The sequence below is a fragment of the Hyla sarda genome, chromosome 7 (genome assembly GCF_029499605.1).
Source record: "Hyla sarda isolate aHylSar1 chromosome 7, aHylSar1.hap1, whole genome shotgun sequence".
NCBI lineage: Eukaryota > Metazoa > Chordata > Amphibia > Anura > Hylidae > Hyla > Hyla sarda.
This window is the reverse complement of record NC_079195.1, coordinates 38,275,857-38,299,672: the sequence shown is the minus strand read 5'-3', so window position 1 is coordinate 38,299,672 and position 23,816 is coordinate 38,275,857. Positions and strand designations below refer to the sequence as shown.

General features: G+C 42.7%; 1 protein-coding gene across 3 annotated transcripts in view; it reads right to left on the bottom strand.

Moving 5' to 3' along the window:
* Positions 1-232: 232 nt before the first annotated feature.
* ZMAT4 (zinc finger matrin-type 4) overlaps positions 233-23,816 on the bottom strand; it is a 463,404-nt gene continuing 439,820 nt past the window's right edge. For all 3 annotated transcript variants that reach the window (XM_056530936.1, XM_056530937.1, XM_056530938.1), the window contains exon 8: positions 233-5,398. In XM_056530936.1, coding sequence (XP_056386911.1) covers positions 5,271-5,398 — 128 coding nt within the window. In that variant the 3' untranslated portion in view covers positions 233-5,270. The remainder of the gene's footprint in view (positions 5,399-23,816) is intronic.

Genomic DNA, 23,816 nt, shown 5'->3' with positions numbered 1-23,816 from the left:
TGGGCTATCTGAAATAAATGGAATACGGCACAGATCTGGCAGAAATACAGCAGCAGACAACTTTGAAATTTTCCCGCCAGATTTGGCTGCCATGGAAACAGGATGTGAAAGAACCCATAGCTAATAAAGGACACTATGCAACCACTAGATCTTTAACCAGTACAAATATTCGTATGTGACATGAGTTATACTACATGACCCGGTTGCACACAAATACACACACCACCGAATATCCATACTTAAGTTTTATTGTTCTTTCTTTAGCACATACATTTTGTTTCACAGAAGCATGAGGGTAGGTAAACCACACAGAGTATTACACAACCAGTTTCCATAGTGTAACACACAACGTGCCCTACACAACTCACCACAACACGATTATGTCATGCTTTCAGTAAAGCCATGTGCTCAACAATGACATGAGGAGCTGGAGAATGCAAAGAAATCCACAAGTGGAAACAAATGTTAGACATTGGAGAATTCTCAGAGGAAAGATCTTAGACATTTCCTCAAGAACCACCAATATAAACCCTATACCAATACAACTTGATATGTTAGTAGCACTAACCAAGGGCTTACATAATGGAGAGAAAGCCTTATAGTAAGATTTTCAGTGATGGCCCCCAATGGCTGACCCCACCCATCCTCACATCCCAAACAAAAAGGGGTCCAAATTTATTGGCCTCCCCCCATGTGTCTGGAACCTGTATGGGAGATTGTTCCCAAGGCAACAACTCATTTTGGAGTGATTTGCTACAATATTTGTCTTTGCTACAATATTACATTTGTATACAATAAAAGTGAGAATAGCGTAGAAAGAAACCACCCATGAATAAGAGGGTTAGGGATAAAGGTTCCATAGCATCTGAAGAGGCTACTTCTATATAGTATATGTGCTCTTGTAGAATAGCAGCCTAGCTATGACCCTAGCACCAATATCCATATATCTTATATGACAAATCTGCAGTTCCTTCAGAAAGGAGGAAGCCTGCACAAAATGGCACCGCCCATGAGGAAGAGAGTAGAAGACAACCTTTCTTCCCATCACTATGGGTCTCATAGAAACCTCAAGGGCTACCTCTACATTATGCAAGCCTTTGTTCTGCAATCCAGCTAAATAAAGCAGCAACTTTCTGTAGTAACTTAAAATCCCTTGTAACCTAAGATACGTTTTCTTGTTGTCTGTTCTTCTTGCTGAAAGGCTACACACGAAGCCCGATGTAATGTAAGGCAAGAATATGGCGGATGGATGTAACTTGTCTGCACATAGCATAAAGCAATGGATATTCTACTAAATATTTAGGAAATACTCAAGCACATTAATAAAATTACCATATAAAGGACACACATTTATTTATTTATTTACTTGTTTATTTTAAATGCTGGATTTTTGACACCTTTTCCTTGAGACGTTTTCATGGGGTCCTCAGGATTAAGAGATCCCTCTACAGGACTGTAAAAGGCATTATGACCATGCTTGCATTTATAGACTCTCTATACCCGCCACCCATAATACCTGTCTATTGCTATTAGATAAGGCAACTTTCTGTATACAATATATCAATAGTTTCTTCTTTTTCTTCTATGGCTCTGTACAGCATAGGCAAGTACACCGTGCAATATACAGTTCTGGGAATGGTCAATGTGGTTATTCTTACATTAATTTACCCACAGACGGAACTTTTAGCTGCAATATCTATGACGGAGGCCCCTGACTACCACATGCCATATATAAATATTGGGGTCCTTTTTTGTAGCAAAGGGGTTTCTGGGCCTCCTCAGATGCTCAGCTGCAACTTCTACACCTACTCCCCCTAAAGTTATGCCCCAGAACTTACCATTAGTTCTTGAAGCGGTGGTCCCGCTTCTTATTTATTGGATATACATGAATGTCCAACTGAGGTTACCATGCTGTGATTTTTGAAGCCCCCTTTTAGGTATAAGTGAATGACATATTGTGGTATCCATTACCCACACCCCTTGTGTTAGTAGCATCAGATGGCGACACATCACTTAAACTGATATGAATTCTCGCTATCTCCTCAGTTTCTAGCTTTCCTAATTTAAAGCTACAATAAAAAGCAAAGTGAAATCCTTCAGTGGTATAATGAAGGCCAAGATCTAATACTACCCAGGCACTGGAAATATGTTGCCTCCCCAATGTTTTTAAAAATGGCAGTGACCTCTTGATCTTTAGATGATTGGGTTTTGGATAATCTCTAACGACCAGTAAACGGAATCTTAGCAGCAAGTGTCCAATTTCTCTGCAGCGCCACCACAGGTAAAATGAAACATTACATTGTTCATACAACCTAACCACTTTTGTGGGCCAGTTCGTGGAATTTTCCCAACACATATGGTACAATAGTTGATTAAACACTATGAGGGTCCATGGCAAGATAAAACCGATGGAAGAAATTCTTATTGGCACAAATCATCATAAGTAACAAACACAAGTATACAACATACCTAAACTTTAAACTTTTAACATGCCTCTATGTCATGTCAGAAGTTTGTTTTAGATTGGTGGGGATCTCTGCACATGACCCCTTTGATCCAAACATCTAACATATTGTGTCTCTATGACATGTCAGAAGTTTGTTTTAAAATTTAGGTACACTTTAAAGGGTTGTTCCTAGTAAAGGCATTATGGTATATCCATGGTTTATGCCCTATATGTTACATAGAGTGAGAACCTGCTTTTGTGAACTTCACCGATATGGAGAACTGGCATGGAGTTCAAAGACTATAAATGCTCCAGGTGGGAATACCCCTCTGTTGCAGTATGGATTTAGATAAGTGAAGGGTGAAAAAACTAAGCCAGAGTTCACATTGTTTGTCCTGTCCATCACAGGTATCTGCCAGCATCCTGTCTAGACGAATACTGTGGCATATAGCAATGAGTGCAATTTATTTAAATAGCTCTTAAGAAGTCGCCTTGTGACTCCGCTCGTGCTGTTTTCTGCTGATCCACACTAATTTAACAAGACTCATTAGCATAGTCTGCTGCACTATGGAGTCCTGTTTAATTAGCCCATACCAATGGAAAGTGGTCCAAACATTGTCACTAGGTGACACCATTTGGACCATTGGCATCCCGTTCTTGGAGGATACCTGATGGAGAGCACAAATATGGTGTGAACCCAGCCTTAGTTATATATAATTTCAGGCTGCTGGTAAAGTCAATTGAGATTGGTCATGTGATTATTTGCATGGAGACCTGGCCAGTATCTTCTATTACACTACACATGTTCATAGATTCAGTAGGGCATGAGCATGATATATACACATCCGGATCTGGATTCTCTAGTTTCCAGTCCATGTGTGTCGAATTACACAGATCACGATCAAATAAATGGGTCGTCTATTTAATATATGGCTGTTTAAGTCCAGCAAAATAGAAGTCAGAACTTGGTCCCAAGTAGGCAATACTCCTTCTGAGATCTATATACCACTGGGTTTTGCCAATATGAGAGCTTATCACCTACGCACAGAAGAGGTGACCAGTGTTTGAACTAAGGAGGTTTGAGGTTTGCCCCCACAGATCACAAGGTCTCTTGTTCCCCTTTGTTATTGGCAAGTAGATGAGCATGTATGTTGGTTCTCCATTCACTGGCTCTATGACTGCTGCAGGTAGCTGGCCGCGGCTGTCACTCAGCAAGTAAATGGAGTGGGAGCACGCATGCTTGACTTCTGCTTCATTCACCTAGTGGGGGGAAAAGGAACCATGTTCTAGTGATCGGTGTAGGTTCCAGCAGTCAGATCCCCTCAACAAGATAGTTATCACCTGTCCTGTGAATAGGTGGTAAATTTATATTTTGGGAACTCCTTTAAAAGGGTACTCTTGTGTGTAAATATCCTCTATCCACAGATTAGGGGATAAGTGTCTGATCACGAGGCAGAAAGACCTATGGGACCCCCCATGATCTCCAAAATGGAGCCCCTTATCTTCCCTCCGCATTGAGTGTGGATGTTCACTAAAGATTATTTCTGCCCATACTTTCTGCTATACTTGACATTTAACCTGATTATCAGACTTCTATTTCCAGATATGAAAAATAAAATTCCATCCTTTGTATTAAGTCCTTAAACCGCTTTAAATCTTGCATGCCAGTATTTTGCAGCTTGTAAATACTAAAAGTCACACTACAAAGCCAGATCATCTTATGTTTATCAGGGATTTGCCGAGTCGTCTTTCCAGCGCAGAACTACTCATCCATAGGAACGTGTGATAAAACAAAACTACTAAACAAATGCGAGCGATATAATCCAAGTGCTGACCCTAAGCTCCTTCTTATCTGCAGTGCCCATACTAGTCTAAGTACAAAAATGCATCATTAGTCCAGACGAGGGCAGTAGTGAGAAGACCACACACATTTTGGAGTGATAAAAACTAAAAACTAATCCTTGTTTAAGATTCTTGCAAGAAGAATGTCACATTAGTGATACCAGAAAGAGTTCTATTGTTCCTTTAAGCTCCAGGATCCTCCATAATGCCCATAACTCGCACCTATTATACCGTATAAATTGGTGTATTAAGCAACAGCCATCAATCCCTTCGGAACTGTGCCCACCCATCATATCCATGCTCATAAGTTCATACTACCCTTAGTATGGCTGACATGACCTTTAGCTACAGGCCATGCTTCTTTTTAATTAATAGAGGAGATGGAGGACACATGTAGAGTCTAAGTAACTTCCTGGAAATCTCATCTGTCCTAGAGAATCTCGCACAGTCGGTGGGATGACTGCACTCGAGAGAAATCAGATTTCCATTTGGCCTTTCGGTAATGATTTATGGGAAGAGGTAAAAATGAAGTTGATGGTAAAAGGTCATATAAGATGTGTATTGAGGAGATGTCCAAATAACTTTACTCCATCCTTCCATCAGCTTATAATGTGAACTTTTCAATTAACTCTTTCAGTTCTCGTAGATGCGTCTAAGGATCGAGTTTTAAGGTACTTCCTAAAGGAACCAATGTAAAAGGTCCATTGACTTGAGAAGGTTCTATGTAGTAAATGCCTGATTCTACGCTTGTAATTTCCAAGGAGCTGGGCTCAAGCTACAGCTTAGAGAAGGAGTCTAAAGCTACAAAATCCACCAATAATCTGCCATAGGATCCAATAAAGTTTGAAGATGGATAAACTTGGCAGGAACGGGTGAAGTTCTTGAGGTCAATCCATGCTCGGCCTTTTTAAGAAAAAAAACAAAGCCCTTTCTTGTGCTGTGTACTAGTAAAGAGAAAGTCTGAGTAGAGGTTGTGACTTCTTCAGCAGAGAATGTGAGTTTCTTCTGTCACCATAATGGAGAAGAAGTTATTCTCAGGGGAACATTCCCCCGTGTCTTCTGTGACTTGCGGTGGACTGAGAGAGCTTCTCCCACTGTCATTGTCTTTTCCTGCAAAGTAGAGAAAAAGATGTTCAGTAAAATGTGGTTAATCTGCTAATACTCAAACATATTATATTCTATGAGGCAGATATGGAAGCCTTAGATACTGTTCACATAACATTTTAGCCTTCTGTAGGAAGTATCTCTTGGGAGTATTTCCAGATGTACACCAAGGAGGGCTCCAATGTAAACCACTGTATACACATACAGTGGCATGTGTCCCCCATAGACATTTTACAGTCCTTAGATTCTGCATTCAATATTGTATGCGGCATTTCAGTGGTCAGAATTGACTTAAATTGCAGATATGGCAGAGATGTTATAGTCAATCACAACCATTTCCCCACAGGTATGCTAGCACAACTACTGCACCTCTCAATCTTTGTACATCATATCCCAGGGTTAACAGTTAACCCCTATACAGGATGACTATCTTTTCGATGGGGGGGGGGGTCCAACTGTTGGGACCCCCATTAATCACAAGGACAGAAGACCTTTGTCCCCTAGAGTGAATGAAGTGGCATTGCCCATGCTCAACTGCCACTCCATTCGTTCGCTAAGGGACTTCCGAATACTACCAAATACTTGACTTTGCTATATTTGGAAGTCCCATGAGGGCGAATGGAACAGTGGCCAAGCCTCACCCTCCATTTACTTGAGGACCCTCACCAATCAACTAAATATCCTGTGAATAGGGGACAACTTTTAATCTTGGGATATCCCCTTTAAAGCACAGCACACCATGACATTAAATTGTCAGAGTACTGGGGAGGCACACAAGACTTTAGGTAACTCATTGACACTGGTTTAAAGGGATACTCCACTGGCCAGTGTTCGGAACAGAATGTTCTGAACGCTGTTTTCACGCTGCGGGAGTCAGTCACACCCCTCGTGACATCACTGACATGCCCCTTAATGCAAGTCAATAGAAGTGGGCATGACGGCCATCATGCCCCCTCCCATAGACTTGAATCTAGGGGGCGTGGCCGTGATGTCATGAGGGGCATGGCCAACCACCACAGCACGAAAACAGCGTTCGGAACATTCAGTTCTGAACGCTGGCCAATGGAGTACCCCTTTTAGGGCATATTGTAGATTCCAGTATCGAAAAAAAAGTAAAAAAGAAAGGAAATTTACACATTATTATTAGTTATACAAAAAAGCAACAAGATTTAATAAGATTTTACTAAGGGGATCTCCAGGGGATATTGCACCGTACATTGGTAGCATTTCTCTCAGGCCCTCGTCCTTGAGGAGGCCCAATGGCCACTACAGACATATAGTACCTGTACACGTAGCTCTTTAATCTTTTTTTTGGTTTGCCATTTTTAATTCTGGTGTCTTCCTTCATGGTTGATGGGCTCTTAAACCCTCTCAGGCATCAGGGCCTGGGTAACCTTGGCTTCTGCACCCTTTATAGTCTCATGAGAAGGTGATGAGGGCCCTGGCACAGGACCTGATGTCTCTATCCTGCATAACAAGAGAACTGTATTATACATGTCTTTGGTTGGTGAGGGGGGGGGCAGATACCGGTCTCATATCGGGGCCCAAAGCTTTTATGTGCGATTTCTTACCAGTAACTAGACATTTACTTGATCCAGCTTCTCCATGGTTCACATATTTACCAACTGATTGAAATCCTTATTGACCAAGTCCAGCATCCTATGGGACATTGCTGAATCTTCCTTTTCATGCTATAGGATTGGGAATTGTCCATCCCAGCATAATAATCTACTAAAATTTAGCATTTTCGTGTTCTGCTATTCACTTGAGCACCATATTGGGGATTGTGTAGAAATATTAATTGTTGGAATAAACAATACACATCTCCATTTACTACAGGAGTGCCGCAGCAGAACATCGGGCCAGGCTGGCAGGCATTCTACTGCTGCTGGCTCATCACAGCTCCGTGGTTTTGTTACGTTGGTCGCTGCTGCTATATTTAATTACTATGTCGCTATACTGGATCAGCACAATGGCTTTACATTACTGTGAGCGTTAGCCTTTTTCTGTGCCAACCTTGACGCTTATCCTTTGGGAATTGGTCTTGCTGCCAACCGAATACTCTGAACAGCTTGATCCCCAAATGCTGTATCAGTAGACTGCATGTGTGAGGGCATTGGGTACTTGCTACTTGGCTGTTCCAGAAAGGCAGAGTCCATTGTAATATGGTTGTCCAGAAATTGAAAAAGTGCACCAGTTTTGTTCATGGACTCATATCACATCATATTGTATAAAATGTAACATATGGCCGATGAACAAGAGTGGTGGCGATTCTTGAGAAAAAAAAATTGGACCCTTTTTATAACCCCACACAACCTGTTTAAATAAGTGGTAATATGGAACAGGAGATATACAAGAATGTGGCTATAAAAGGGTCTGAGCTAGAATCAGCACCCAGGGCTTGGTTCCTTATGGCCTTTCTGCCATGTAAAGCGTACCCAGTATTATAAATGGCACTGGGTAGGTAAGGGACTTATTTTCCATTGGAAGCCTCAGGTTACACCTCTGTATACATTGATCGCAGACACCCTCTGGGGTATAGGGCTAGGGGCCCACTGTAAACTCTCAGGCATCAGCCGGGGGTAAAAAAAAAAAAAAAAAAAAAAAACCTTCTTATATCATTCCCTCCCTTAAAACTTCACTTTTATTGTATTATGTAATGTAAAACACTTTGAAAATACTATTAAAGGAAAGAGTTGCTGGTATTGGCTCTTATATTATGTATCTGGGAAATCAATCCCTAGTGAGTCTGCAGTACCGAATATCTTGAGCCAATAGAACAGTTAATCTAAAATCAAAAACACTTTTGCCTCCTCTACATGTTTCGTTGCACCTGAAACATCCTTAGGAGGAATTTGGGCAAACGCCTCCTGAGGACATTGCAGGTGCCCAATACCCTCCTGAGGACATTGCTTGTGCCCAATATTCTCCTGAGGACATTGCAGGTGCCCAATACCCTCCTGAGGACATTGCTGGTGCCCAATATTCTCCTGAGGACATTGTAGGTGCCCAATACCCTCCTGATGACATTGCTGGTGCCCAATATTCTCATGAGGACATTGCAGGTGCAACGAAACATGTAGAGGAGGCAAATAGTTTTTGATTTTAGATTAGCTGTTCTATTGGCTCAAGATATTGAGTACTGCAGACTCATTCACTAGGGATTTCTTTCCCAGAGACATATTATTAGAGCCAATGCCAGCAACTCTTTCTTTTAAAAGTATTTTCAGAGTTTTTTTTTTATTTTTTAATACAATAAAAGTGAAGTTTTAAGGGAGGGAGTGATATAATAAGTTTTTTTTTTTTACCCCAGTCTGACGCCCGAGGGTTTGGTAATGACCTCTGTATTCATGCACAGATACTGTTCTAGTTTAACACTTCCTAGTCATGTCTGACACATTTCTCCATGATTAGCTCATCACTTGGGGGTCCAAACTCTGGAAGTTCTGCCCTCTGATAGAGAGAACATGGAGCAGTATCCAAGCTTGTGCACTTGCTGCTGTTTATTTCACAAGTTGGAGTTAGAGCAAGTTGCTAAAGCTTACCAGCATCTCATGTACCACTACAGGCTACAACAGGGAGGATTACAATATTCTGTGTAAAGTCTATCAAGTACCCCAACTTGAAGGACTTATTTCTTACTTTATACTGATTCTGAACATTTATTACTTGTCTGAGGGGAGAATTAGCTGTGCAAGGGCCCCTTAGCAAATCTGTGCCTTTGTGGTCCTCTGGGCAGGCCAGATAAGAATTTTCCTATTGGGAGCCTACCTAAAGAGTTTTTAAGTGTCTTTAAAGATATAACATCTCAGGAACTGTTCAAGTGAACATTTACACCCCACGTGGTTAATTCCTTATCTACCATCACCTACCTCTGGTACTCGTTTCTTGGAACTGTTCAAGATACTATCCTCAACTATGTGGAAGAAGTTCAGTAAAAGTTCCCCGTTAAATTGCAACACCCTTTAAGAATCTTAGTTTACATATAACATCACAGGCCTTCAATACACCACCAGCCAAGACATCATCACCAGGGCATACAGACTATATACTATCAGTGCAGCAACTCTAGAAAATGCAAGGGGTTCTGCTCTACTCTAGCTACCTGCAACATCTTTGACCCCAACCATTACATTCCCTGCTCTGGGGCAAGTGAGACATCAAACCCTGTCCCACAACCGTATCCTCCCAGGGTTTATAGGGTCATGTTACAGATTTTGCATTGGCATTGGGGCCCAGGAGCTTCAAGTTATGCTTCTACTATTTCCATGTCCCCACAATTCCCCCAATGCAGGAAATCTTGATTATTGTAATGGTGGCCCTGTTGGTTCTCATCCAGCTCAGTAAATCCATATTTTCCTGATAATGTTACATATGTTTTTTGCAATATTCTTCAGAAATTGTGTGACCTCAATTCCTGAAAACGTAGATTAGCTATTTGATTTGCTGCTTTGCTCTGGTTGACCAGTGACCCAGTCAGATTCGGCCTCCGGAGGGGAATGTGATATTTTGTTTCGTAATTTTCACTCATCCATACAGTAAATAAGACAGGAAACTAATCAGGTTTAATCCCGGATTATTTCCAAACAGGATGAAATCATGGAGCAAAGTCATCAAACCAAACTGCAGTGATGTCGCGGGGATTAACAGAGGACATGGCGCGGTTCAATATAGGTTATCCTCTGTGTCATTTATAGTGATATCCCTTCCACCCATCGTAGGTTATTTAATGTCACAGGAGAAATGTAAAAAGTTCACATACAGTCTTGTGGTGAGGACAAAAGGGTCAGGAACAGGAAAAAATACTGAATAACCCCTCCCTTCCCATTTTGCATATTAGAAAAATCTTAAAGGGGTACCCCGCCCCTAGGCATCTTATCCAAAGGATAGGGGATAAGATGTCTGATTGCAAGGGTCCCGCCGCTGGGAACCCCTGCGATCTCCCCTGAAGCACCCCCTGTCATCTTGTGCACGGAGTGAACTTCACTCCGTGTCTGATGACGGGCGATACAGGGGCCAGAGGATCGTGACTTCATGGCCCCGCCCCTTGTGACATCACGTCCACCCCCTCAATGTAAGTCTATGGGAGGGGGCGTGGCAGTCGATGCCTAGGGGCGGGGTACCCCTTTAAAGTAGCATAACTGCCATTCACTGTTTGTGAAAATATCTGAACTATAAAAATAAAATGACAACGATACACAGAGAAGGTCCAGTGTGGATAGGATGCAATGCCAAAACTTTATTCTAATAAAATCAGATACCAGGCATGGTCAAGAAACATTTAACGCATTTTGTGTAGGCATGTTCAAAGAACATTACTGGACATTCCGCAAATAGCATATTCCGCCGGTGCTAGGACCACTTGGAAATGCGCCGTTTCCATAAACGGCAATGCATCTCAGAGCAGATTCTGCCAAAAGAATGAACATGTTTATTCTTTTGGCAAATCCCAGAATCAGAAACATCTGCCGCAGAAATTCTGCCGTTGAAATTCTTCAAGGTGAAAACAACGTGACTGCATTTCAATTTCCGAGCATTTAAACTTGTCCTTAATCGTACTCAATCAAGGGTGGTAATCCACCAGAAACATGTAACATTTATGTTTTTAAATTATATTATTAGTAGGGATGAGCGAATCGAATCTGACGAATCCGAATTCGTTACGAATTTCAGGAAAAATTCGCTTCGTAATGCATGCTAATATCGCCGCAATTCGATCCCACGAATCGCTTCATTAAACTCCATTTAGTGCGTCCAGGCTCCAGGGCATCCAAGATGGTGGCTCCACATGTCAGGACATGGGGCAAAGAATGCTGGGAAGGGAGGAACAAGGGTAGGCGGGATGACCCTGAATCACATGCAGTATGCAGCCTATCAGCAGCCAGCCACCCCTGTGATGTCACAGCCCTATATAATCAGCAGCCATCATGCGGCCACTCACATCAGCGTTCTATTGCAGAGAGAAAGGTACAGAGAGCAATGTGTGTTGCACAGAAATGCATGTTTACAGACCTCAAGCCCAAATCCAGCTTGGAAGCACTGATAGGGAAAGGAGAGAGCTTGAGAGAGAAAGTGCAATTGTGGGTGTATTACAGCAGCGATCCACCTAAAGCCCAAATCCAGCCTAGAAGCACTGATAAGGAGAAAGTGCAAGTGCAATTTTGAGTGTAGTACACAGCGTCTGTGTGCTGCAGCACTGGTGTGTACTACAACTGAAAAGCTAATAGTAGCCAGCCAGTTAGGGTGAGCAGAGCACTAAAAGCCATAATCACCTGCTATTAGTGCCTAATACTGGTAGCTGAGCGTATTGTCCTCTATTAAGTGTAACCTGTGTGTATATAGGTGGTGTACCATTTTGTTCCTGTTTAAGTCTTAAGGGCCTAGTTGTGAAAGGCCAGCCAAAAGTACACAGCTGCTGGTGTTGTAGACAAATACTGTTTTAAGCGTAGTGGAGCGTATTGTACTCCCCTCATAATTGCATACCACGTGGTGTACCATTTTGTTCCTGTTAAAGTCTTAAGGGCCTAGTTACTGTGAAAGGCCAGCCAAAACTACACACCTGCTGGTGTTTTAGAGAATACTGTTTTAAATGTAGTGGAGTGTATTGTATTCCCCTCATAAGTGCATACCACGTGCGTACATGTACGTGGTGTACCATTTTGTTCCTGTTAAAGTCTTAAGGGCCTAGTTACTGTAAAAGGCCAGCCAAAAGTAGACACCTGCTGGTGTTGTAGACAAATACTGTTTTAAGCATAGTGAAGCGCATTGTACTCCCCTCATAACTGCATACCACATACGTATATCTACTAGTGATGAGCGGCATTGCCCGTATTCAAATTCGCGATATTTCGCAACTATATAGACGAATATTCGTCCTATATTCGCGAATTTCCCTTATTCTTTATATTCGCATATGCAAATATTCGCATATGCGAATATTCGCTTATTCGAGGAAGAAAACAGTGAGAGGGTGGGCAACTTTACTATTGGTTGCTATGGATGTTGTTGATAACCTCTGACTAGTGTATTTGCATCATTCTAATTGGCCCACAAGTGAAAAGAAGGCATATGTGAATATTCCCATATGCGAATATGCGCATATGCGGAAAAAAGTGAATATTCGTAATTTTTAATATATAGCGAATTTATTCACGAATTTGCGATATTCGCAATAAAAAATTGAAATGCGAATATTCACGCCCAACACTAATATCTACGTGGTGTACCATTTTGTTCCTGTTGAAGTCTTAAAGGCCTAGTTACTGTGAAAGGCCAGCCAAAAGTACACACCTGCTGCTGTTCTAGACAAATACTGTTTTAAACGTAGTGGAGCACATGGTACTCACCTCATAAGTGCATACCAGGTATGTACATCTAAGTGATGTACCATTTTGTTCCTGTTAAAGTCTTAAGGGCCTAGTTACTGTGAAAGGACAGCCAAAAGTAGACACCTGCTGGTGTTGTAGACAATTAATGTTTTAAGCAGAGTGGAGCGCATTGTACTCCTCATAAGTGCATACCACGTACGTACATCTATGTGGTGTACTATTTTGTGCCTGTTAAAGTCTTAAGGGCCTAGTTACTGTGAAAGGCCAGCTAAAAGTACACACCTGCTGGTGTTGTAGACAAATAGTGTTTTAAGCATTGTACTCCCCTCATAAGTGCATACCACTTACATACATCTACGTGGTGTACCATTTTGTTTCTTTTATAGTCTTAATAAATATATATATATATATATATATATATATATATATATGGACCAATTTTTTTATATCTAAGAAAAGCAAAGGTGTGCAAAAAACACCATGTGCCACCTACACCACCAAGTATTGATGTGATGCAAAGACCTCTAAAATGTGGAAGGGAACAATGTATGGTCCAATGTAACTGGTGGGGGTAAAAACTTTCCCTGAAGGACCCTACTCTCGCATTATTAATTCCCTTCTTGGCAAGTGTTACTAGCCCTAAAAGGGCAGCCCCGAACAGGAACCTCTCCCTATTTCCACCTACAAACACTGCCATTTCCCAGGGTTTATAGGTGGAAATAGGGAGAGTTTCCTGTGTAGGGCCACCCTTTTTAGGGTGAGTAACACTTGCCAAGAAGTGAATTAATTGGGCGAGAGTAGGGCCTTACAGGGGAATTTTTTAACCCTACCTGCTACAATGAACAATACATTGTTCCCTTCCATCTTTTCGAGGAAAGTGTTACTTGTCTTAAAAAGGGCAGCCCTACACAGGAACCTCTCCCTATTTCCACCTAAAAACCCTGGGAAATGGCAGTGTTTGTAGGTGGAAATAGGGAGAGGTTCCTGTGTAGGGCCGCCCTTTTTAGGGTGAGTAACACTTGCCAAGAAGGGAATTAATAATGCAAGAGTAGGGCCTTACAGGGGAATTTTTTACCCCCATCGGTTACAACGAACCATACGTTGCCACCCACCGCCCCACTATCTCACCGGGTTACTTTCAGGACTCCTGATGATGCTGATGTCACATCCAGGCTGTCTCATTCTGCAACCATATGTTCGCTGATGCCACCTCCAGGCTGTCTCATACTGCCACCATATGTTTTCCTCATGCTGCTGCTACCTCTAGGCTGTTCCATTCTGCCACTATATGGTCTCCTCATGCTTCCTCCACCTTTAGGCTGTGTCATTCAGCAACTATATGGTCTCCTCATGCTGCTGCCAACTGCAGTCTGTGTCATTCAGCCACTATATATGGTCTACTCTTGCTGCTGTCAACTCCAGGCTGTGTCATTCAGCCACTATATTGTCTCCTCATGCTGCCGCCAACTCCAGGCTGTGTCATTCAGCCACTATATGGTCTCCTCATGCTGCCGCCACGTTCAGGCTCTGTCATTGTGCTGCTCTGCGACAGCGATTCAAATAGTGATGCATCTAATCTGCATGTCATACTGAATAACAGTATTATTTTACTAACCCAGCACACCTCCTATGCGTGTTACAGCAAGGCAAAGTGTTCTACACCCCTATTGAAGCTCTCTGTGGGCCAGAAATAGCCGATTTTAATAGAGATTCACCGCGAATAAATTTGGGCCAAATTTTTAAAAAATTCACTCATCTCAAATTATTAAAGGGGTACTCCGGTGGAAAACTTTTTTTTTTTTTTTTAAATCAACTGGTGCCAGAAAGTTAAACAGATTTGTACATTACTTCTATTAAAATATCTTAATCCTGACAGTACTTATTAGCTGCTGAATACTACAGAGGAAATTCTTTTCTTTTTGGAACACAGAGCTCTCGCGAGCACAGTGGATCGCGAGCACAGTGCTCTCTGCTGACACCTCTGTCCATTTTAAGAACTGTCCAGAGTAGGAGAAAATCCCCATAGCAAACATATGCTGCTCTGGACAGTTCCTAAAATGGACAGAGATGTCAGCAGAGAGCACTGTGCTCGTGATGTCAGCAGAGAGCTCTGTGTTCCAAAAAGAAAAGATTGTCCTCTGTAGTATTCAGCAGCTAATAAGTACTGGAAGGATTAAGATTTTTTAATAGAAGTAATTTACGAATCTGTTTAACTTTCTGGCACCAGTTGATTTACAAAAAAAAAAAAAAAGTTTTCCACCGGAGTACCCCTTTAAGTGTGGTTGTAACTGTACTGACCTGCAGCACAAAGAAAACAAAATCGCACAATAAATACCATAAGGAATTTTAAAAAACACACATAAAATGCCATACATTTTTAGTTTTTTTTTTTCATGGTAAAACTAACATCTAGTCTTTCAAAAACAAAAAAACTAAATTGGCCTTAAAAGGGGTACTCTGGGTAACTAAACCCATAGCCCATCCTTTCCCTCTCAATAACCTATTTAATTGCATTAATATCATTCATTAGATATATAGAGCAGTTTCCCCTCTTTAGTTGTCACTTAAAGGGGTATTCCAGTCCAAAACTTTTTTTTATATATCAACTGGCTCTGGAAAGATAAACAGATTTGTAAATGACTTCTTTTAAAAAATCTTAATCCTTCCAATAGTTATCAGCTTCTGAAGTTGAGTTGTTGTTTTCTGTCTAACTGCTCTCTGATGACTCACGTCCCGGGAGCTGTGCAGTTCCTATGGGCATATTCTCCCATCATGCACAGCTCCCGGGACGTGACATCATCATTGAGCAGTTAGACAGAAAACTTCAGAAGCTAATAACTATTGGAAGGATTAAGATTTTTTAATAGAAGTAATTTACAAATCTGTTTAACTTTCTGGAGCCAGTTAATATATATAAAAAAAGGTTTTGCCTGGAATACCCCTTTAACCCCTTAACTCCTTGGGGACGGAGCCCATTATAACCCTAAGGACGGGAGCATTTTTTGCAATTCTGACCACTGTCACTTTAAGAATTAATAACTCTGGAATGCTTTTAATTTTCACTCTGATTCCGAGAAAGTTTTTTCGTGACATATTCTACTTTATGTTAGTGGTAAATTTTTGTCGATACTTGCATCATTTCTTTGTGAAAAATTCCAAAATTTGATGAAAAAATTTAAAATTTTGCATTTTTCTAACTTTGAAGCTCTCTGCTTGTAAGGAAAACAGACATTCCAAATAAATTATATATTGATTCACAAATACAATATGTCTACTTTATGTTTGCATCATAAAGTTGACATGTTTTTACTTTTGGAAGACATCAGAGGGCTTCAAAGTTTAGCAGCAATTTTACAATTTTTCACAAAATTTTCAAAATCGGAATTTTTCAGGGACCAGTTCAGTTTTGAAGTGGATTAGAAATACCCCACAAATGACCCCATTATAAAAACTGCCCCCCTCAAAGTATCCAAAATGACATTTAGTAAGTGTGTTAACCCTTTAGGTGTTTCACAGGAATAGCAGCAAAGTGAAGGAGAACATTCAAAATCTTCATTTTTTACACTCGCATGTTCTTGTAGACCCAGTTTTTGAAATTTTACAAGGGGTAATAGGAGAAAAAGCCCCCCAAAATTTGTAACCCAATTTCTCTAGAGTAAGGAAATACCTCATATGTGTATGTCAAGTGTTCGGCGGGCGCAGTAGAGGGCTCAGAAGGGAAGGAGCGACAATGGGATTTTGGAGAGTGAATTTTGCTGAAATGGTGTTTGGGGGCATGTCACATTTAGGAAGCCCCTATGGTGCCAGAACAGAAAAAAAAAACACATGGCATACTATTTTGGAAACTACACCCCTCAAGGCACGTAACAAGGGGTCCAGTGAACCTTAACACACCACATGTGTTTGACGACTTTTCGTTAAATTCAAATGTGTAAATTTAAAAAAAAAAAGTGCTGTTTTTTTTCCCAAATTTACCATTTCTACAAAGGGTAATGGGAGAAAAATCCCCCCAAATTTTGTAACGCAATTTCTACCGAGTACGGAGATACCCCATGTGTGGCCCAAAACTGTTGCCTTGAAATACGACAGTGCTCTGAAGTGAGAGAGCGCCATGTACATTTGAGGCCTAAATTAGGAATTTGCAATAGGGGTGTACCCGGTTACAAGGATGGGGCTTGTCTCCACCAAAACCCTACAGCAGTGTCTCCCACAGGGTGCCTCCAGCTGTTGCAAGACTCCCAGCCTGCCAGGACAGTCTATGGCTGTCCGGTAACACTGGGAGTTGTGGTTTTGCAACAGCTGGAGGCGCCGTTTAGGAAACACTGCCGTATGAGACGTTTTTCATTTTTATTGGGGGGGGCGACGTGTGAGGGGGTGTATGTGTAGTGTTTTACTTTTTATTATTTGTTAGTGTAGTGTAGTGTTTTTAGGGTACATTCACACAGGCAGGGGTTCACAGTAAGTTTCCTTGAAGGAAACCCACTGTAAACCCGCCCGTGTGAATGTACCCTGTACATGGGGGGGCGCTCCAAACCTTCAGCTGTGGCAAAATGACAAGTCCCAGAGTGCACTGACAGACCGTACATGCTGGGAGTTGTAGTCTTGCAACAGCTGTAGGCACACTGGTGGGGAACCACTGAGTTAGAAAACAGACTCTAGCTCAGTGATTCCAACCCATGTGCCTCCAGCTGTTGCAAGACTACAACTTCCAGCATGTACGGTCTGTCAGTGCACTCTGGGAGTTGTAGTATTGCAACATCTGGAGGCACATGGGTTGGAATCACTGAGTTAGGAAACAAACTCTAGCTCAGTGTTTCCCAACCAGTGTGCCTACAGCTGTTGCAAAACTACAATTCCCAGCACAGCCAGACAGTCAGGGATGCTGGGCGTGTAGTTCTGCAATATCTGGCCCTTCAGATGTTGCAGAACTACAACTCCCAGCATGCCTGGACAGTCTGGGCATGCTAGGAGTTGTAGTTATGCAACAACTGGGGAAGAACAGTTTGGAGACCGCTAAGTAGTGGCCTCCAAACTGTAGCCCTCCAGATGTTGCAAAACTACAACCAAGCATGCCTAGACTGTCCAGGCATGCTGGGAGTTGTAGTTCTGCAACATCTGAAGGGCCAGATATTGCAGAACTACATGCCCAGCATCCCTGACTGTTTGGCCATGCTGAAAATTGTAGTTTTGCAACATCTGGAGGACCACAGTTTAGAGACCACTACACAGTGGTCTCCAAACTGTGACCCTCCAGATGTTGCAAAACTACAACTCCCAGCATGTCCAGACAGCCTTTGGCTGTGTGGGCATGCTGGGAGTTGAAGTTTTGCAGCTTTTAGAAGGCCACAGTGAAGATCACTTATCGCGATCTTCGCTGCAGCCTTCTCCGCCGCACTTTACGGCCGCCGCTCCTCCTGCTGCCGCCGCTGGTTCCTGATGCTGCCTCCGCCGCCTCCGAAGGTCCGGGTAAGCCGGACCATGCTCCCTCCTCGCCGCCTGTGTTCCCCCCGCTCTGCACCGGCTTCTGCAACGATGGGCAGAGCGGGGGAAATGAAATCTAACCCCCCGCCCCCCTCCTGCCATTGGTGGTCAGCCTGACCGACCAATGGCAGGGGATAGGAGGGGTGGCAACACTGCAACCTCGATCCTATCCTTTACGCTGGTCGGAGCTGTCTCTGACAGCTCCGATCACGCTTATTTTCCGGGAGATCGGGTCACCAGTGACCCGATTTGCCCGGATCGCGGCAAATCGCAGGTCTGAATTGACCTGCGATTTGCTGCGATCGCCGACATGGGGGGGTCTCAGGACCCCCCTAGGCATTGCCACAGGATGCCTGCTGATAGATATCAGCAGTCATCCCGGTCTGATCAGCGCCCGGCGAGCTGCGGTGATCGGAAATACGGAGGGCGTATGGATACGCCCCCCGTCCCCAAGGAGTTAAGGACTGAGCCCTTTTTCACCTTAAGGACTCGGACATTTCTGACCACTGTCACTTTAAACATTAATAACTCTGGGATGCTTTTAGTTATCATTCTGATTCCGAGATAGTTTTTTCGTGACATATTCTACTTTAACATACTGGTAAAATTTTGTGGTAACTTTCTTGGTGAAAAATCCCAAAATTTGATGAAAAATTTAGCATTTTTCTAACTTTGAAGCTCTCTGCTTGTAAGGAAAATGGATATTCCAAATAAATGTTTTTTTATTCACATTTCCAATATGTCCACTTTATGTTTGCATCATAAAATTGACATGTTTTTACTTTTGGAAGACACCAGAGGGCTTCAAAGTCACAGCAGCAATTTTCCAATTTTTCACAAAATGTTGAAACTCGCTTTTTTTCAGGGACCAGTTCAGGTTTGAAGTGGATTTGAAGGGTCTTCATATTAGAAATACCCCACAAATGACCCCATTATAAAAACTGCACCCCCCAAAGTATTCAAAATGACATTCAGTCAGCGTTTTAACCCTTTAGGTGTTTCATAGGAATAGCAGCAAAGTGAAGGAGAAAATTCACAATCTTCATTTTTTACACTCGCATGTTCTTGTAGACCCAATTTTTGAATTTTTGCAAGGGGTAAAAAGGAGAAAATTTTTACTTTTGATTTGAAACCCAATTTCTCTCGAGTAAGCACATACCTCATATGTCTATGTAAAGTGTTTGGTGGGCGCAGTAGAGGGCTCAGAAGGGAAGGAGCGACAAAAGGTTTTTGGGGGGCATGTCACCTTTAGGAAGCCCCTATGGTGCCAGAACAGCAAAAAAAAAAACACATGGCATACCATTTTGGAAACTAGACCCTTCGGGGAACATAACAAGGGGTAAAGTGAACCTTAATACCCCAAAGGTGATTCCCGACTTTTGCATATGTAAAAAAAAAAATTTTTTTTCCTAAAATGCTAGGTTTCCCAAAAGTTTAAAATTTTTAAAAAGGGTAATAGCAGAAAATACCCCCCAAAATTTGAAGCCCAATTTCTCCCGATTCAGAAAACACCCCATATGGGGGTGAAAAGTGCTCTGCTGGCGCACTACAGGTCTCAGAAGAGAAGGAGTCACATTTGGCTTTTTGAAAACAAATTTTGCTCTGGGGGCATGCCACATTTAGGAAGCCGCTATGGTGCCAGAACAGCAAAGAAAAACCCACATGGGATACTATTTTGGAAATTAGACCCCTCGGGGAACGTAACAAGGGGTTAAGTGAACCTTTATACCCCACAGGTGTTTCACGACTTTTGCATATGTAAAAAAAAATTTTTTTTTACCAAATGCTTCTTTTCCCCAAAATTTTACATTTTTAAAAAGGGTAAAAGCAGAAAATAACCACCAAAATTTGTAACACAATTTCTCCCGAGTACGGCGATACCCCATATGTGGCCCTAAACTGTTGCCTTGAAATACGACAGGGCTCCAAAGTGAGAGCGCCATGCGCATTTGAGGCCTAAATTAGGGATTGCATAGGGGTGTACATAGGGGTATTCTACGCCAGTGATTCCCAAACAGGGTGCCTCCAGCTGTTGTAAAACTCCCAGCATGCCTAGACAGTCAGTGGCTGTCTGGTAATACTGGGAGTAGTTGTTTTGCAACAGCTGGAGGCTCCGTTTTGGAAACAGTGGCGTACCAGACGTTTTTAATTTTTATTGGGGAGGGGAGGGGGGCTGTGTAGGGGTATGTGTATATATAGTGTTTTTTACTTTTTATTTTATTTTGTGTTAGTGTAGTGTAGTGTTTTTAGGGTACAGTCACACGGGCGGGGGATTACAGTAGTTTCTCGCTGGCAGTTTGAGCTGCAGAGAGTTTTAGTTTTGCAACAGCTGTAGGCACACTGGTTGTGTATCACTGAGTTTGTGACCTAACTCAGTGTTTCACAACCAGTGTGCCTCCAGCTGTTGCAAAACTACAACTTCCAGTATGTACGGTGCATGCTGGTAGTTGTAGTTTGCAACAGCTGGAGGCACACCGGTCATGAAACACTGAGTTAGGTAAAAAAAAAACTTAGAGTTTCACAACCAGTGTGCCTTCAGCTGTTGCAAAACTACAACTCTCAGCAGTCACCGACAGCCAACGGGCATGCTGGGAGTTGTAGTTATGCAACCAGCAGATGCACCACTACAACTTCCAGCATGCACTTTAGCTGTTTGTGCAAGCTGGGAGTTGTTATACAACAGCTGAAGGTACACTTTTCCATAGAAAAAAATGTGCCTCCAGCTGTTGCAAAACTATAAGTCCCAGCATGCCCATAAGGGAATGCTGGGAGTTGTGGTGGTCTGCCTCCTGCTGTTGCATAACTACAGCTCCCAGCATGCCCTTTTTGCATGCTGGGAGCTGTTGCTAAGCAACAGCAGGAGGCTGTCACTCAGCTCCAACTGCTGCAAGGAGCCGCATACATGTCAGTCCCTCGCCGCCGCCGCCGCTCCTGGGGCCCCGATCCCAACATTGACGTCGGGGATCGGGGTCCTCTTCCCGCACCCGTTCACGTCCTCCGGAAGAGGGGCGGAGCGGGTTGCGGGAGTGACACCCGCAGGAGGTGCCCTGATTGTTCTGCCGGTAAACCGGCCGACGAATCAGGGCGATCGTGAGGTGGCACCAGTGCCACCTCACCCCTGCTGGCTATGGCTGTTTGGGGCCGTCAGAGACGGCCCCGAACAGCCTGTAATTCCGGGTCACTGGGGACCCGATTGACCCGGAATCCGCCGCAGATCGCTGGGCTGAATTGTCATCATGACCCCCCTGGGCGATATGCCGCGATGCCTGCTGAATGATTTCAGCAGGCATTGGGCACCGGCTCCCCTCCGGCTAGTGGCGGAGGGCCTTTATTTGACAGGACGTACTCAAACGTCCTGAGTCCTTAAGGACTCAGAAAAGGGGCCGTTTGAGTACGTCCTGCGTCCTTAAGGGGTAAAATGCATTAAATGATGGAATGACATCATCCAGCCATCCACTGCGTCTCTGTCCAACTCCCTCTCTGAAAGGAGCCATCACCCTCCTGAGAGGCATAGACCATGTGGTTTCTGCCCTGCACTGATGAGTCATGCTCTCTTTAGTGCTGAGAAAAGGGAGGTGTGTGCAGCCTTAGCCAATCAGACAATGAACCTCTCTCTGCTGACCAGAGGAGGAGGGTGGGGGCTGCTCTCAGAGAGGGAGCTGGCTGGCAGAGCAGAGCTGCAATGACTGCTGGTAGATGTAGGCAAGGGGAGGGCAGGATGGCAAAAGAATATCAAGCAGCCAGAGAAGACAACAGGGGCCACAGGAGCCATGTAGATCAGGGAAGCGGGTTTACACGGATTATATCCAGGTAGGGTGGTGGCTTTTGAGCTTTCTTTAATATATATACTTCCTTGGAGTACCCCTTAAAGATCTAATAGGGGCATGTTCATTTCCCTCTCATGTTGGTTTACGCTGACATTACATTTCCATCGCTCAGTGCGGGTTGATCATAAAACATGTGAAGAGGCGGCAGACTGAAGACTATTACATTACACCGATGTCCCAATAATGACAAACTGATAGATATTCATCTTGTCTTATTCCCCTGTTCATATCCATTTGATCACATCTACTGTTATTTGCCTGCGACTTGACAGCCCATAGTCATAAAATACAGATACAGTTACTGTTCTCATAGTATTTCAACCTAATGAAAATAATGCTTTGTCACAATCTGATTACTTGAGAGATAACCCAGCCGTGCGGCCTTAGTTAATAAAAAAAAAACAACAAATAAAAAAAAAAAAACACTATTAGGTTTCCCTTTATGGTTCAGAACATGGTAGATGCTAGTGATATTTGCTATTTTGGGGTCTATGTTTTTTTTTTTCCAGATGACTATTTATGGTAAATTATAGTTTGTTCCTTGAAGACATGGAAATTAGTCATCTATCAGCTGATTGATTGATTTTACCTGCAGCAGCCACTAGAGGAGAAATGAAGTATTGCATGCAGGCCTACTGAAATGAATCACTGCCCTCATGATACATAGACAGTCTAGGCCAGTGTTTCCCAACAAGTGTTGCAAAACTACAACTCTCAGCATGCCCGGACAGCCGTTGGCTGTCCGGGCATGCTGGGAATTGTAGTTTTGCAATAGCTGGAGGCACACCGATTGGGAAACACTGGTCTAGGAAACCAGAGCAAGAGATTCTTTGATCTGGTAAATAGAGGGGTGTCTAGAAGATAACTGTGGTCATCATCACAAGTCTTCTCTGTATGGGATATCCACAAATCATGACCTGTTGGGGTACTTTTTTTTTTTTTTTTTATAATTTTTTTTTTATTAGCAAGAATACATACATATAAAAAAACTACACAATAATTCATCTTCACTATAATAATCCCAATTAACCCTACCCAACCCTCCCCCTCAAGAGAGGTCGAACACACCAGTAGAAAAAAAAAAAAACATACATCTAATTCTTAATTTCAGGATTCATGTATTTTATTCATCTCTCTTCCAACTGTCCCATATCTTATCCAATCAAAATTCTTGTTTCTTATTCCCCTTAACTGATAGTTTCTCAAACTTCATAATTTTATCAACCAAATTATACCAATGACCGAGGAACTAAACCAAAAAAGGAAGGGAAAAAAGCAAACTGGACATAATTTCACACCAAACTCCAAAAATGGTCTGGACAAAATTATTGGCACCCTTTCAAAATTTTGGCAAAAATAAGATTGTTTCAAGCATGTGATGCTCCTTTAAACTCATCTGGGGCAAGTAACAGGTGCCGGCAATATAAAAATCACACCTGAAAGCAGATAAAAAAGGAGAGCAGTTCACATAGTATTTGCATTGTGTGTCTGTGTGTGCCACACTAAGCTTGTACAACAGCTAGAGGAGAAGAGAACGGTCTGAGGACTTGAGAACCAAAATTGTTGAAAAATATCAACAATCTCAAGGTTACAAGTCCATCTCCAAAGATCAAGATTTGCCATTGTCCACAGTGTCCAACATTATCAAGCAACCCATTGCACTGTAGCTAATCTCCCTGGGCATGGACGGAAGAGAAAAATTGATGAAAGTGTCAATGCAGGATAGTCCGGATGGTGGATAAGCAGCCCCAAACAAGTTCCAAAGATATTCAAGCTGTCCTGCAGGCT